The 16281-nt window shown below is 41.1% G+C and overlaps 1 protein-coding gene across 1 annotated transcript in view; it reads left to right on the top strand.

Moving 5' to 3' along the window:
- ABTB2 (ankyrin repeat and BTB (POZ) domain containing 2) overlaps window positions 1-16281 on the top strand; it is a gene marked incomplete at its 5' end in the record, with an annotated part of 48707 nt that overhangs the window by 13761 nt on the left and 18665 nt on the right. Inside the window, one exon of the mRNA XM_010296831.1 lies at window positions 12559-12711. Within this exon, the coding sequence (XP_010295133.1) occupies window positions 12559-12711 (153 nt within the window). The remainder of the gene's footprint in view (window positions 1-12558; window positions 12712-16281) is intronic.

The following is a 16281-nucleotide window of genomic DNA, read 5'->3' as shown; positions in this document are numbered from 1 at the left end:
CACTTCCTTGTCATATAGCTACGAGCACACGTACTGCCATGACCTGATGGACACTTATGAAGCTAAACTGTACTGTTTTCATCTCATGTTTTTACAGTAAATGCTGAACTGACTGTTTTAAAAAGCATGTCTGCTCTGCAAGACAAATCCTATTCAAATGAGTTACATGTCTGAGCTGATTCAGCTCTGGTTCATGGATTCTTCTGGGGCTAAACAACCTTGTGTTGATAGAGTGCATGCTGGTCTAACGTGTTTGCTTGGAGAGGAAAGAGACTGAGCTGTGTTTTGCTCTTACTGCTTATCAGTGTAAATCTGGAGGGATGCTGCTGAAAGGGGTAGTTTCAGTCTCGAGTTGAACTACTGGGAGCTCCAGTTCCACTGAAGAGTTTGTACCTAAAGCTCTTTTTTCCATGGATTAGAAAGTGTATCATAATGGCTAGAGAATAGAGGGGGAGACAGAAGCTCTTAAGTTTTTATTCCTAGGCTTTCTGGAAAACTCTCTGCTACTATGAAGAATTCACTCTGCCATTCCTCACCTCTTTGGCTTCCTTTAGAAATGCAAAAGATCCTTCCAGAGAAACGTGGGGTCCTTCTGAGACCTTTAGAAGTGCTAGGATTTTTCAGTAGGAAAGGATGAGTTGTCCATGATGCAGTACTGGGAGAAGACAGTTAAGCTAGTTGAGAGGAATATAAGTACATCAGCATGAAATTGTAACAGGACTAACATAACCTGTTCAGAATGTATCTTACTGTAATTATACTGCTTCCAGCATCCAGACTGTGATTAAGAGTTACCTCTGTGCAGCACTGCCCTGTGCCAGGTAGTCAGTGCTCAGTTCCCTGTTGTGGCTGCCAAATTTTTCAGGAAGGATCTCTGAAGAGTTGATGCATTAGAACATCACAGAAACGTATGTTCCTTAAATGACTTTCCATCTAGGCATCCCATTCTTCCCTATACGAGAAGTTACAATAGTTTAATTAACTCACTTTGGAACCTCTTTTAGTCTGTTAAATTCTCTGTGTTAGGTGCTCAATATGCTTAAGGGTAAGTAGCCAAACTAACTTAATCTAACTGTACATGTAAGAAAGGGCATTCGCCCCAGGATAATGATAGTTTTGGCTACGTACAGCTTTATTCATGTAGTCAGGGCTCAGAGGTACCTGATGTGAAGAAAGGCAAATAAAAACTAGTTTATTTCTTAAATAATTTTGCTTCTTCAGTTTTCTTTGAGGTAAAAACTCTGGGAAGAAAGATACCAGTTTCCCATGTTTCATATACATTTTATTGATTACTCTTCCTTTGTGTTTGGAATGGAGAGTACTGGGTGTTGACAGAAAGGTTTATTCAAGCAACAGGTAGTGAAGTGTAGAGCAGATGAAGATTTTGAATGATAATATTTTTCTCAACAAGCTGAAGAAAACTAATTGTGCACATTGCACTTGGTGTTAGAAGTGATGCATGTTTAACTTTGTCATTTTTAACACAGCATTCATCGATGCTTCTGTGGTTTTAGATCTGCTTTCTGGCTGCAGAGTTCTAATGGAGCTGAAAAGAAAAAATATCCTTGTAATTTGATATTAGAAACAAAAATTATCATTTTGTCATACTAGTCATTAGCTGAGTGGGTAGCTGGAGCTTGAAATTCCTCCGTGTTCCTGTAGTAACCACAGTTCTGTGCTCTCTGCAATGGTCAAAATTAAGCAGGTCGAACCTGTTGTGAGAACAGGTTTTAGCTGCGTATAAAAAACCTCCATTCTCTTACCACCCCTTAGAATGTTTGTCTAATCTCTTCATATAAGACTGTTTAAGCGTGCCTTTTAGAGAGAGAGATGGGCTAAAAGATAACCTTGATATGGAGAGTTGTCTGACAGTTTGGTTTTTTAATCTACCTCTTGGCCTGTACTGCAGATGTCAATAAACAAACATTGCTAGTCTCTTATTCAGTCATTTGCAAACTCAGCATAAAATCTGCGACTCTGTAGTTCAGAGTACATGAGAGAGAAATCTTTGGTAGGATGGTAAGTTGCTTTGTAGGAAAGTATTGCCTATGGCACTGCGTGTGCTGCTGGTTTCTGATTTGTGCTAGTGGTCTCGGCAACTGTGTGCATGATTGGGTCAAGATTTGAAGGTCATCTCTTGTTTGCAAGATTGTCATTTGTGAAGATTCCCCTTATTTCAACAATTCCTCAAAACACATATATTTCTACACCAGAAGTTACCTGCTAGATTCTGCAATGCATGTGTGGATGACATTGTCCTTCTGAAGAAACTGGGAGAGCAGTTAAGTGAGTTAGCTTTATGAGCTGACAGTGTTTGAAAGACCTGAGACCAGACTTGCCAAAGTTCTTGATATTTTGTCAACTATGGCTATTGTCTGCAGCGCATCAATTCATTATAATAGGAACTCTACGACTCTGGCCTTAGATCTATTAGACCTTTTTCTAAGAGAAAGCAACACAGTTTTTATTTACACGTGTCCTGGCTGCATCTTTCTTGATTAGACCAAACTGTTATCTGCTGAAAAATCTCCTGCAGGTATATACTGAGGTATTGAAACATAATGTTTTTCTTTGAAATTCACTGAAAGTTCATACATTACAACAGTCAAAGCAAGAGACTCTTCAGCAGCAGTGCTGGCAGATCTAAGTAAACCGTGCTGAAAGAAGACTTAGTAGCTGGAATTTGTGGCATCTGCTGAGAAGCACTACAGCTCCAAATGCTGAAATTTAATGCATGCATACTTTAAATTTAGGATATTTGGAAATGGAAAGAATTTGAGCTTTACCAATGAAGTCCACCTATTAGAATCCCATAGTTAAGCAGTTATGTCTTTCATTTGTAGTGCTGCTTGGGTTCATTGATATCCATTGATATGACCATAAAAATCATGGTGATAGAAACATTAAAAAAGTTTGAAATTGGGACAGTTTACAATACTGAACACAAAATGGAAGAGTGAGAGGATTTCTAGCCTGGCATGGAAGGACTGACTTCATCACAACAGTGGTTTTCTTTAAACTTAGGACAATTCTGTTGCTTATATTTCTTATATCTATATGTTTACATGATGCTATTTATTTATCTCAGGCAGAATGCAAACGTATAAATCATTATGCTTTCCACTAAAAAACAGAAACACATTCATTCACCACTGGTACGAAACATCTTTGAATGAAACAGAACTCTGTCTTCATTTCTGCACAGCAACTCTTTTCAATATTTTAAGACAAGAACTGAGGAGCAAAACAGAAGGTCCGTGGTCCGTGAAGATACAGGTGAAATATGTTTATTGAGCAGCTTGCCATTAGGACAAAGTGATGTTCTCTTGCAAAATAATAATTTTTAAAATGCCACACTGGCATCTATTTAATCCAGCAGTGGTGTTACGCCTCCTTCTAATCTTTCATTAATGACAGATCTTGTGTGTCTTATCTGGCACTGACTTAGAGAGAAGACTACTGCCTATTCATTCACAAATGCTACATGCTGTGGGCTTGATTGCCTTTTATTCAAGAAAACAGATTCTTAAATTTTGGCTCTTTCGTAAGACCTTCTTTGATTGTAATACAGCAGCCTGCACCTGGATTGTATAATTCCACTATTGGGTGGAGTGGGTACCTGATTTTAGCGCACACGTACATTATTGTACCCAATAATCAGTTCTTTTCATCGGCATGTATTGGTGTGTTCCTCATGCCTTCATGCTAAATTACTTTCTGGAACTTCTCAGATTCCAGGAATGTGAAAAGCCAAAAGATTACTTAGGTTTTTATTAAGAAAACACAGATGTCAGCATCAGGTGAGATTGACGTTACAAGAAGGCCATGCTCACAGTAGCATGACATGGCACAGAGGTGTAACATCAGTCAAGCTATAGAAGTTTCATCAACATTTTCTTAGTCCTGAGAATGAAAGAACCGTCTTTTAACCTTGAAATGTCTAACCTCTAGATACCGTTATTTTGTGTTTGAAAATTGCTCTTTTGAAATATTAGTTAGGTTTTGGCTTGTGCTGTAAGGTAAATGGGAACCATTTCCCTAATTATTGTGAAAACGCTTTGCTTTGATGAGAATTGTCTTTGTTTAGCTGAACAAGCTTTTGCAGTTATCATTAATTAAACAGTTCTCAGTATTCCAGAACTGCACAAAAATATTTATCTTTCTGGATCTTTGTTCACACAGTTGTAACTCAGGAGCTTCAGGCAATTTTCATAAGCATGGCAATGCTCTGCCTTCAGGATTTTACAAGCGGGCCCTGAAAATTAGTTCTACGATTGGATCTGGCAGATTGGTTTTGGCTTGAGAATCAGCATATGTTTTTAACATATGTATGTTGGCAAATCAGATTGAAGTCATAACTAAGAGGCCTGTTATCTCAATCCTGCTAGTGCTTTTGGGAATTAAGTAGAATGGGCAAAAAAATGATGAAGGAGGAGTCTCAGCACTGGATAGTGAAGAACTGCACTGACCCCAGATAAATCTGCTTGAAGATAGCAGTGTGGTTTTTTAGTTTGCCAGCGTAGCTGCTGGAATGACCCGTAAGAGTTACCTCTTGTTTTTTCTGCCCATAGGATCAAGGCTAATCCAAGAACAGCAGACAACTCGTCTGGCGCTATGCCTGTGTTTATCTGTGCCTATCACATAGCATGCTGTTACAGGCTCATTTCTTTAATGCATGTAGGTTGTATTTGTGTCCTGCTCCAAAATGTACCAGAGTTTTCCTGTGCAGGAGGAATTGTTGCACATGACAAGGTTTCCTCAGTCAGTCTCCTTGGTCCTGGATACTGGGCCTCCACGTGTCAGACTCATTCAGGGGGGGAATCAGACATGCCAGCCATTTCTTATTTTCTGTTAGCCAATGATGCTAATTTTAAAAAAGTAGTAGTATTTAAAACAAGGACACAAAGGGACTTATTTAGATTTTTCCGTGTGAGTTGATTTTGAAGGACAGCTGAAAGTTTGAGGCAATGTGTGACCTGCCATGTAACTCAGCACCGGCCAATTTGGGCTTTTAGAAACTTAAATGGTAAGAGCAAAAATGACAAACAGCAATTTCTGAGGGGCACGCAGATGCAAAGCATCCTTTCTGTGGGCCGGGGCAGGTCTGAGGGGCAGCAGCGAGGTATATTCCCACCCCACCGGCCCAGCAGAGGCAAGCACTGCTGCCTCCAGAGCCACTGCTGTGAAAGCGCTGGGCCACGTTAGATCTTGTCCAGAAAGCGTTTTGTGCTTACAAAATGGAAGACTTGCAAACCAGGGTGATCACCTTTTTATAAGAGCTGGGAAAGGCTTAACAGATCTGATGTAAAATGGCCAGAGCCACTGTTCTGTGGTGGGAAGAGCTCGTGCCTCAGTGATGATGCAAGGATGCTCTCGGCCGGTCAGAGATGGGATTTGAGACCCAGGTCCTTCGGAGGAAATCCACAGAATTGACCTCTGCAAGTCTGGTGGTACAAGCTCACGTGCGTAGGTCACTGGCAAGTGCTGTTTTCTGTGTCTAACATGAGATTCGGCAAGTCAGTCCTCATAGTTGCACCTGATCTTCTTGCAAGTGATTTAAACATAATGGCTGTATATTAATTGAGGTCAAGGCTGCAGTTAGGTCCAGAGTCATGCAAGAATAGTTCATCTCCCGGACTGTTTGCAGTAGTTTTCAACTTACGGATAATCTTAGGATGTTGAGGATTTGGGAGGAGCAAGAGGAGCATGATCGGTAGTTTCCCTTCCTCCAGGTTTCTTCTGTTGAGTTGGCTGCTCGCAGTGCCTGTCAGGGATCAAACAGCTCTGTGTGCATTTGGGGAAGGCAGATAGAAGTCAGTCACATCCTTGACCACAAAGCTATGACCATATTGTTGTACTTAAAACTATTGTGTATATCTATCTGACTCTTATCATCAACTACTACACAATTCAAGTTGGTTTTAATTATTTTCTGTCTGCCTAGAAACCAAGAACCCCTTCTGCCACAGCATACAGATGTTACAAATATGTTTTTCTAATGAGACACATGGCACATTCCAGAGCAGCACAAGTACTTGTTTTCAGCCTGAAAATGGAATCTTTTCCCTGTTGTTAAAACAAAGTTTGTAAAATGTGATTATAATAAATAAGCTACAGACTTGAGGGTCTTTTTTAAGATTCATAGTGAGTTCCTAATGATTCCTTCATGTTTTTTTTAAGTGAGCTTGAATTTAGTTTTTCCTTTGGTTTGCAGTTAACATGGAGTAAAACCTGTCTGATGCTGCACCTTATTTCTAAGTGTGGTTTGCAGGCAAGGGCGGAAAAAGTGGTATTTCTGTCTGTGGTTACTAGGATTGCTAAGAAAGATCAGAGATGCCAGTTCTAGATTTAAACTATTCTTGTACCATTTTATAGTCTATAAGCAGAGGAAACTGAAGGCAGATTCAGTGCAGAAAAGATCCCAATAAATATAATATTATCCAGATGTTTTTCATTCCATTAGTGTCTGAAGGATAACTCGCTAAACTGTGGAAGTTAGTGTCATGGCATATCCAAGCCAAGACCTTAGTAACTTGATAATGATCCACTAAAATTTGAGAGCCTTTATCTTCTAAGATGTGAGCCAATCATTGTTTCAAGGGAGTTGAGAAGAAAACTTTCTCTTTGGGCCAGTTGACTGTGATTAAATTTCTTCTTCCTTTTCTGTGAAGATCTGGGACTGCTTCGAAAGACGTGGCATTTGTTGAGATGATCCTTGAATCAGATCCAGCATGGTAATTCCTATATTTTCTCTGTAAATGTGGGAGGTTTTTGCAAATTCAGTAAGATATTTTGAATCTGAAAGTCATGTCTCCTGACTTAAGCTGGTTGTATTTTGGAGTGAAGATTTTGTGTTTTTCTAAATCATAATTTCTGTTGTTATTTTATTCACATATAATTACACACTCAGAGAAATTTTTTTTCTCCAGCTTGAAAAGGAGGGTTAGTGTTTGAGAATCCAAACTGTAAATATGCCACTGTTTTCCACATCAACATGACATGGCTTAGGTTTTGGATACTCTGTCTTGCCTCAGAGTCTTTTCCCTTCTCCAATTAATGAGACTTCACTTTGTTTTCTTTTTGACTCTGTTGCCGTCCTTGGCGTTTTTCCATCTTGGTGTTAAGTTCAAACAACGCATCTTCTCCTAGCCGCGCTCCTACATGATTCGCCATTTGGTTGCAGGTTAGTCTTACTCCCACTGTTTTTCCCTTACGTAGCGCTGCTTATTGCATGTGGGTCTCCCAGCCTTGAAAAGCTATGAAAAAGCCTGCTTGGCTTACTCGGCGATCCGGCAATCGCTCCCAGTATCTCTGCCAGTCACATTACTCCCTTCTCTGTGTGCACCTGCACAATGTGACTTTTAAGATTATTCCTTTAAAAAAAAAAAAAAAAGGCAAGAGAGAACAGGTAAGACTAAGCTATAAGCTTTTATAGCTGTTCTTCACTGACTTGGTGTTACTGACTTTGAGGTAATTTTAGGGTAATATGGGACTGAACCATAGAGTTTGGTTCCAGCATTAAACATCAACTCACCACACTGAAAACCCTTCTTTTTTGTTCAGTCCTTTGCAAAAAACCACAACGATCTCTAAAGTTTTGGGATTCTTCTCTGCACGTAGCCTCTGTATAGTTTCAGTAAGTCAAATACGGGCAAATTATCATGGCTTACCCTACTCTGACCCTAAATATTCTGATAATTACACATGTTTTGCAATGCTAAAGTTTGCATGTGTTTTAAAATGTTAGCAGGGGCTTATAGAGCAGTTGTTACAGAGGAAGGGAGGAGAAAGCTTGTTCAGTCAAACCATTTAGAAGAATATGGGACAGACTGGATGGGAGACTGTCCATTGCGTGTGTGCTCGGGAGCAGCTCAGACTGCCAAGAGGGAGACAAATTTTGCTGTTCTCGTCTGCTTCCATTAGGACAGTGTTTTCTTTCCTGCTTTAGAAGGAGGAGATTCTTGTTTAGAAGAACAAGGCTTTTCTTTCTTGATGTTCCTGTCACTGTTGGCTCCCTCTTTGTTTTGCTGTAGCAAAGCAAGAGGCAATGAAAAATATCACAGGAGGAGAAGAGAGGTGGCTGCAGGGAAAATGTCTCCTCATCACCTTGCTCCTCCTTTCTTCAGCAGTTTTGTCACTGGACCTTCCTGAGGACCCAGGCACGAGAGAGGAATTTGATAGCATGGCTCTTTCTTCTAGGAAGACCTACTGTTTTCATCTGAGGTAGCAGCTGTTCCTCACCTCTGCAAGTCAAGCTCCAAGTGCATTGTCCTAGCATTCAATGCAGAGGAAGGTTGACATAATTTTCGAACTCCTGTGGAGGTCTTTCCTCTTTTGCATACAACCTCCTTCTGCTAAAAATGTCTTGGCCCCAGGGCTGTTAAAAATCCTCAAAGAGCCCTCTTTGGGGACTACTTTATTTTTGATGCATGAGTTAACACTGAAAGTCTGTGATCCCACAGCACATTCTCAAGGACTGCAGCACGTGATCGCCACATGCCGGTCATGTCCTAGACCATTCTAATCAAATGAGCGTAGTACATTTTTCAGGAAGAAGTTACAACCTGCTATCGATTCTCTGCCAAGTGCTGCTGCCATCATCCTTCTCCATTATGTCTAAATAAAACAACATGTTTTAGTTCAAATGAAGGGGGAAAAGCCCACAATAGAGTCCATCCTGTCTCAGAGCACATCTCACCCAGCTCCAACCTGATCCTCATGGGAACAGAGCAGCTGTCCAATTCTAAATGGAGAAAATTTCAAAGAACCTATGGATAAAACACTGACAGCACATGACCGTATCAGACGTTACTGCAATTCTTTACAAGCTGTATAGTAGATGCGTGGTGTCCATTTTAGTTTCCACTGCTGTGTACTTTCCCAGTTTACACGTGGCATCGCTCGAAGACAACTTCACGGCAATAAACTGAAGAAAGCCATGGTGGCATTCTTCATAGAAATCAGAGAGCATGTGTTCCTCGTGAACTACTGCTGCGAGTGACAGTTTCCCAGGGCTGGATCACTTCATGTGCAGAATTTAATGAGCTGCCAAATGCTTCTAAATGTCAGAAAGTCCAGAGGAAAATGCGCAGTACAGACCATGGCGCAGACAGAAATGCAGAGACAGAAATTAATTCTTTAGCTTGCAGCATCTCCCAGTTAATTTTCCATGAAAGTTTCTTCCCTTCCCCTCCTCCAGTGTTTTTCAGACTGTGAAATGATCAGTATTTCCCTAGAGGCAGATAGACACCCAGGTTAAGACCCATAGGGATGATAATTGCATTTATTTTCTAGAAAATGAATAATTGTATTTCTTTTCTTAGTGCAATGCAACTCAGTGTTGGCATTTCATTCCGCTGAACTGCGTATCTTCCTTTCCGCTCAGGTCATGCGATAATACTGCGTATCTGATACAGTGTCAGTGAGTGAAGTAACACAGAGCTGTTCCCGTGAGCATGCCACCGCGGACAGCATGAAAAAAGGAAATAGTTGGATAAAAGAAGAGGGGGCGGGGTGTTGGAGGGGGATAGAAGGCCCATCCTCAAGCGAGAAATTTTCAAGAGAAGTAAAGCTTTTACAGCAAAATAGAAATTGAAATCAGTGTAGTCACTCCTGATAGAATAATTTATCCAACTCGCACAGGAATGCGAGTGGTGGGGCTGGGACAAATTAGGATAGCGGTATGAGGGAAACTTCCTGACATTTCTTTTTGCAATCCAAAGTCTGCTCTCCTTCACGCACAGAGTAACTAGGCAGTCTGTTGAGCTGTGAGTTTTAAAGCCTTTGGAAAAATCTGTTGAGATTAAAAAAATAAACAAACAAACAAAAAATCTTTCTCCTTCCCATTCCTCCCAAACCAGGTTTTCCACAGTCAAGGTCTGCTTGTGCACGCAAGCCATTTATAACCCTGGCACATGTGAATTTTTTACAGAATGGAAATTTCTTGATGATACGTGTTATTTCTGGTGCAGACTCAATGGTATTTTCTGTTGGCCGACCACAGTCTCTTGCTGCCCAGTGCAGTGTGTAACAGTTACCAAGGTTTGGCTCGTTACCTGATACGATGATCAGGACTGTGCTGGATGGATGTGGTTCTCTGTCCAGCAGTGTTCCCATCACGAGAGTGTCAGGAAAACTGTGGTGTGGCCTAAATAGCTTATCTACCACAAAAGGTGGTAGACATAATCACTTTTAAGATGAGTTTTTGCATTGCTCCTGAGATGTTCATTGTTCAGTCAAACCATTTAGAAGAATATGGGACAGACTGGATGGGAGACTGTCCATTGCGTGTGTGCTCGGGAGCAGCTCAGACTGCCAAGAGGGAGACAAATTTTGCTGTTCTCGTCTGCTTCAATTAGGACAGTGTTTTCTTTCCTGCTTCTAACTCTGAGTAGTTAATTCTGGTGTTTTTAGCCTACCTAGCCTACCTCTCTGTCCTCACCACGTTTCGGGAGCTTTGAATCCTATACTAGAGGCTCTGCTGAGTAATTAGAAAGTCTAGGTAATTCATTTAGGCTCTTCCCTTAAGTGCCTGAATTTAAAAGGTGTAAAAGCCTCTGTTGTAGGCCAGATGAGGGTTGAAGTTCTCTGGAACATTCTGCTGAAAGGCAGCTCCCAGAGCCTGTTGTGGATTGCTGCTCTTTCCTTAGGGAATTCAGTCAACTCTGAATGGTCTGTGCTGGAGTGATTCATCCCGTGTGTCTGGGACAAGTTAGAAAGCCTAAACGGGTTGGGGGATTTGAGCTGGACTTTAAGAAAGTCTTTCATGATGAGCTATGGAGTATTTCGAAGTGATGAATGTAGCAGGCCTAATATCTTGATTGTTTGACATAGAAGTAAACTGATAAAAGCAATAAGTAGATGTCCTGTTAAAAACACCCTTGCATTGGCAATGCAGGATTGATCAGATGCTTAAGAGGACCTCTGATTTTGTAGATGCTGCTTCGCTACTCAGAAGAAGAGAAGGAGCGGAGGGAAAAATGGTGCACTTGTTGGTAAAGAGATAATGGCAGTGTTTCAGAGTGCAGCTTGCAACTGGCAAAATGGAACAGATGGCACATATTTTACAGGGTGGAGTTATTCCACCCTGAAGGATGTTCGAAGTCATACAAAGGGAGTTCTGCTTGCAAATCCCGTTATTGGTAAATGGTTTCAAATGGGATTGGTGCTGCTTGCTCTTACTGTGCTCACATATGTGCGCACGCGTGTACATGCACAGCTTTGAAAATGCCTTTCATGGGTTCAGCTGCTTTCATTAATGACAAAATCATTTTATATTTTCTGGTATGTATCTTTTTTTCGCTGAACTTTGTAAAATAATTGGTACTTTCTCCCCTCAGTTATTTTCTTTTGAATGCTTAAATGAAAAAGGCTTTTTTCCCAGCATTAATAAATTTGTTACTGGAAATGGGAAAGGTGTTTTCAATTACACTTCTGAGTGTAATTGGCACTTCTGAGCCTTCCACCAGGGTGGCAGGTATCCCTGGGGAAAAATCAAGCAAATAATACATCAGTCTGAGAGGATGGATGGATGAGATTATGTTGTGTATGAGAGTATTATGGTACCCATATATTATTGTGTACCCATATATTATTGTGTAATACCAGTACTGTGTTCATTCTTACAGCAGGAGTAAAGGGGAACTCTTCATAAGCTAGTCCTAAATGGCTATTGTTGCTATTGTTATTACCTTATTTGTATTACTTTATTGCCTTGCAACCCTTCATATCAAGTAAACCTCACTGTGTTGGATGCTGTACAATTAAGAACAGATGGATTGCTCTTCCACAAATTGCTTACAATTTAAGTAACGTACATTTATCCTTGCACAGAGATGTCTCCATATTAGTTGTTATCTTTTTGATTCTACTCATTCCTCCTTAGCAAAGCAGTTCACATTAAAACATAGCTGTATCAGTCTGCTGCGGTTTAGAGGGTCAGTTGTGTAAAAATGGAGGCTTGAGCTCTGCGTATAAGAATGTAGGATGTGAAAAGCCATCAGAGAGTGATAATGTAATATAAAGATCAGTGGAGGTAGTACTGAATTACCCTGGTTTAACCGAAGTTTCAAATAATCAAGAATATTTTCAGTGTTACCGAGTGAGCGGTGGAGCAGCCTGTACATATGGATTATTTAGAACAATTGACACAATTACTACACACGCACCCCTGAGATGAGAGCCCTTCTGACCCAAAACAAAGCATTGGCCACTTGAGCTAGGGGGGCCTGACCTACAGTTAGTGGTAGTAGAAGCAGGTCCCTTATATTCAGTCTGGCCCTATTTCCCACAGGGTAAAATGTATTGCATGAAACCAGCATGTCCCGGCGTGACCCCATTTTGGGTAAGAAGCAGTTCAGATAACCAAGGCTGAGCAGTTCCAGCTCCTTCCACCTGCTGTGACCTGCCAGTCTTGCTGAGCACAGGGACAGGGTTTGCCTCTGCAGGTGGGTTTTATCTGTGCCAGCCTCCCACAAGCATGCTCGGGAAGTGACAACGTGTGCTTTTGCATCACAGGCCAATGTTGACTGTGATGGATTTTTTTCCATGTTTGCACAGACCCTTCATGCTCCTGCCGCCGCTGATGGAGTGGATGAGAGTGGCCATCACCTACGCTGAGCACCGGCGCAGTTTAACTGTGGACAGTGACGATATCAGGCAGACAGCCAGACTGCTCTTACCTGGACTGGACTGCGAGCCTCGGCAGCTAAAGTATGTGGACTAAGCCTTATAAGCAACTAAAGTAATTGTAACTTCTTACGATATTCTTCTTGCTATAGTTCATGGGAGCCAGATCTCAAGAACTATACAGGCAATACATGTTTAACCTTTTAGTATTCCAAGAGGTAAAGAAACTTTGGCTGCACACTGCAGCTGGGGTAGAAAGATATTTGTCTTGCCGAAGTTATGTAGGAAGAATGAGACAGAGAAGGGTTGAAATACAAGTATTTGGGTTTTTTTTTATGCTTTGGCCTTAATTACAGGATTATTCTTTGCTTTTTGAGATACCTTGGTGAAAAGTATCGGTACCTTTTAAAATTTTCCCCTTACATAGATATTGAACAGGGATTTATAATTAACTTGGTTCATTAGCACATCATAGATATTTTATTCAGCATTTGTAGTCCTTTAAGTTGCTGTCATTATTTTGGTTTTGATACCAGGGTTACATCTTGAACTTTAGTATAAGGTAGTTTCCTGTTTCTTAAGTGAATTTCGTCCCCCATATACCTTTGGGTTAAATGAGTGGGTGGGATACATTAATAATACTTTTATCATGCTCTTAAGTGATGAAATGATAACCTGTAAAGAAAAATATGCCATTACTCTTAGAATTATTTTTCATGAACAACATAAGCAACAGGAGGCTTTTAATCAGGAGTTCTGGATCTGTTTTTGTTGCTTTTTATCTTTTCCTTCTGGCAGCCAAAAAGGCTCTTGCTTTTTGCTACATCTCTGTCTCCCCCTTTGTGAATTGAAGGGTAGTACTTATTACCCACAAAACCTAATGCAAAGCTAAATTGGCTGGTGAGTACAGTGGTGCAATTAGATAACTGAGTGTTTCTTCGGCTGCAGCTGACTCCTAGTCTTACTCTGAGCTCTCGGTTCCTGCCTTTCTCCTGAGACGTGGTACCTGACCGACTGAGAGTGCTGCCAATCTTTTTAAAAGTGAAGTTAAACAGGTGACCCTCAGCAGTTATTTAAACTCCTTGGCTTCAGACTGGAAGGGAGCAGCTGAACTTGGACTTCACGTCCACGAAGCAGGAGTTGTACACTTAGTCCTGGAATGCTTTTCTTCTCCCTTTTCTCTGCCAGCGTACGTGTGCTCTGTGTCAATTAAAGCACACACCACTCTGGCTTAACGTGTGGATGGTAGGTGCTAGTGTAGGCAACTTAATATGAGCTAAATTGATTTTACATATGTGCCTAATGCTTGCCAAAACCTTTGAAACTCTTTGATGAAGAGTACTGCAGAAGACTAAACTATAATCACAAGGACTTCCAGTCAGTTTCATGGTTTTTCTTTTAGTCTCTCCTTCAGAAAGAACTTTGGATTTCAAAACGGAATCCAAACCTTCCATTTCAAAGGCACCCCACTCTCTCTCTGCACTGGTTTTTTTTGTGCACATTAACATACAAAACAAAGGTAGTCCCTTCTTTATAGATCAAATACCTTAAAAAGCAAACAAAAAAGAGGGCAGGGATTTGAATGTTTGTTTTTGCTGCTGATGTGAACTAAAAAAAAAGACTTGGAGACAGCCTTTGTGAAAACGAGGTTCATCTCAGTAACTTCAAACTGAAGCCATAACGATACAGCTATGAAATGAAGGTCTCGATAGAAACCTCAGAGGTCCAAAACAATGCAAGCAATAGATAAAAGTGAGAAGCAGGTAGAAAGGGCCTCAGCCACACTATGGGGGATATTCAGGCATAAGATAATTCAGTTGCTGTGGTGTTAAGGGTTAGCAGTACAGGCCCGGGGAAGGAATAATGTTCGCAGTTTCTATCCAGTTTGTTGTTGTTACAGAAGGAATGGCAATTCTGTAAGAAAACTAAGATCCTTTCACACCTTTTACGTCACCAAACTGTTCCTCCACAGGGATGTGTGCAGTGTGCATTCCCTGCAGGTGAAACAACCTCTGCTTTCAAGTAACACGCATCATCTTTGTAGTAGAGGACAAAAATCAAAGTTAATCTTGAGCAGGTCCTTGTTCTGAACGGTCTTGCCCGAGTTTTATTTTCAGAGGTCTAAGGATGTTCTGTGATGTGTGGTATGAGAGAAAGGGCATTGTATTTTTGCTGCATGAAAGTTTTAAACTAACAGGAAAAAAAACATTATGAGAGCGCAGTGCCTTGTTTCCAGTGCCCATTACACAGTCCTTTAAAGCAGTCATTTGTATCCAGCCGTTACAGCACATTCTGGAGAGAAGGAAATCTTGGAACTGAAGCCAAATTTATCTCTGGCTTGCTGGTTGACTATAGGCAAATTGCAACTCGCTTTTCCTCATGGTGTGCAGGCTAAAAGTCATATAATGATAGTTCCTTGCAGTGGTGATGCATCAGGTAGGGTATGATGAAATCCCTGAAAGGGAAGTTGTGCAGAAGAACAAAGTATAATTAGTATAACCTGAAATTCAGACCTCTAATATCTATTCTTTGACAGAGACTGCTTGCGCAGTATAGTCTTCCACAACAACTGTTTGTGCCTTCTAAATACGATGCTCTCAGTTCATGTTTGCCAGACAACTTTTAAACATCTTCAGTACTCACCTGCTACTGGTTAGATGGTAATATAGGTGGGGAAATGCTAGTTTGCAGAGAACTGTGTTCCTTTTCCACCTACTTAAATAAAAATGTTGGGATTTTAATATTAAGTTATTATCACACATTGCTTTTCATTATTATTATTTTTTCCTCACTGCGGGACAAATTTAAATCCCTCACTACCAGTAGTTATAGTAGTAGTCACTGCTTATGAAACCCAAAGAGCACACCAGGCTCCTGCTCCTTCTTCAACCTATCCCTTCCCAAACCAGGACCTCAGCCCTATCCGTTTCCCGGCTCTCTGGGCTCTTTCTCCCTGATGTCTCTTGGTCCACCTTCAGTTCTTCAGTTTCTCCCCTGGGCACACATGGGAGCTGCTCTCTGGGCAATTGCAGGAGCACAGGCTTTACCCGAGGAAGTGTGCAAGAGTTTGTCTCTCTTCTCCACAGGATAACAACTCACACATGGAAAACCTGCTGTGGTTACAGCTGCTGCACAGCAGTTGTGCGTATGTGAGCTCTGCCCCCCGGCTCTTGTAGGATGCTCCAACTTTTATCACACTCTAAAAGAAAAAGCTACTTTGCATCTATCATAGAAGAGCATCCTGTCAAGCTGCCGCTACAGAACAGCAAGTATACAGTAACTTTTGCATGGGCTGAGCCTGCAGGTCCCCCAGGAGTAAAGCTCACAAATTACAACTTCAAATCCTTGTGCCTGAACTGGTCTCCTGGCAGCTCAGCACCAAGAACTACGGTCCACCTTTTTACTAGGTCTTTCTGCCAGCTCTGTGCATCTGTTTTGTTTTGCTGTTCATTCTGCAGGGCTCATCAGTGAATTGTTCTCCACCACCCTTGCTCCAACAGTGCCTGTAGATAGCACTGAGTGGAATCATGCCTGTTAGCAAAACAGAATCATAGGATCATTTAGGTTGGGTAAGACATTTAAGATCATCAAGTTCAACCGTTAAATAGAAACAAATAGAAACGATGTGCAAAGACAGGTACCTTCAAAAACTTT

This window comes from Phaethon lepturus, unplaced genomic scaffold, assembly GCF_000687285.1.
Source record: "Phaethon lepturus isolate BGI_N335 unplaced genomic scaffold, ASM68728v1 scaffold20821, whole genome shotgun sequence".
Lineage (NCBI taxonomy): Eukaryota > Metazoa > Chordata > Aves > Phaethontiformes > Phaethontidae > Phaethon > Phaethon lepturus.
The sequence above is the reverse complement of the archived record's forward strand: the minus strand, read 5'-3'. Positions and strand labels throughout refer to the sequence as shown.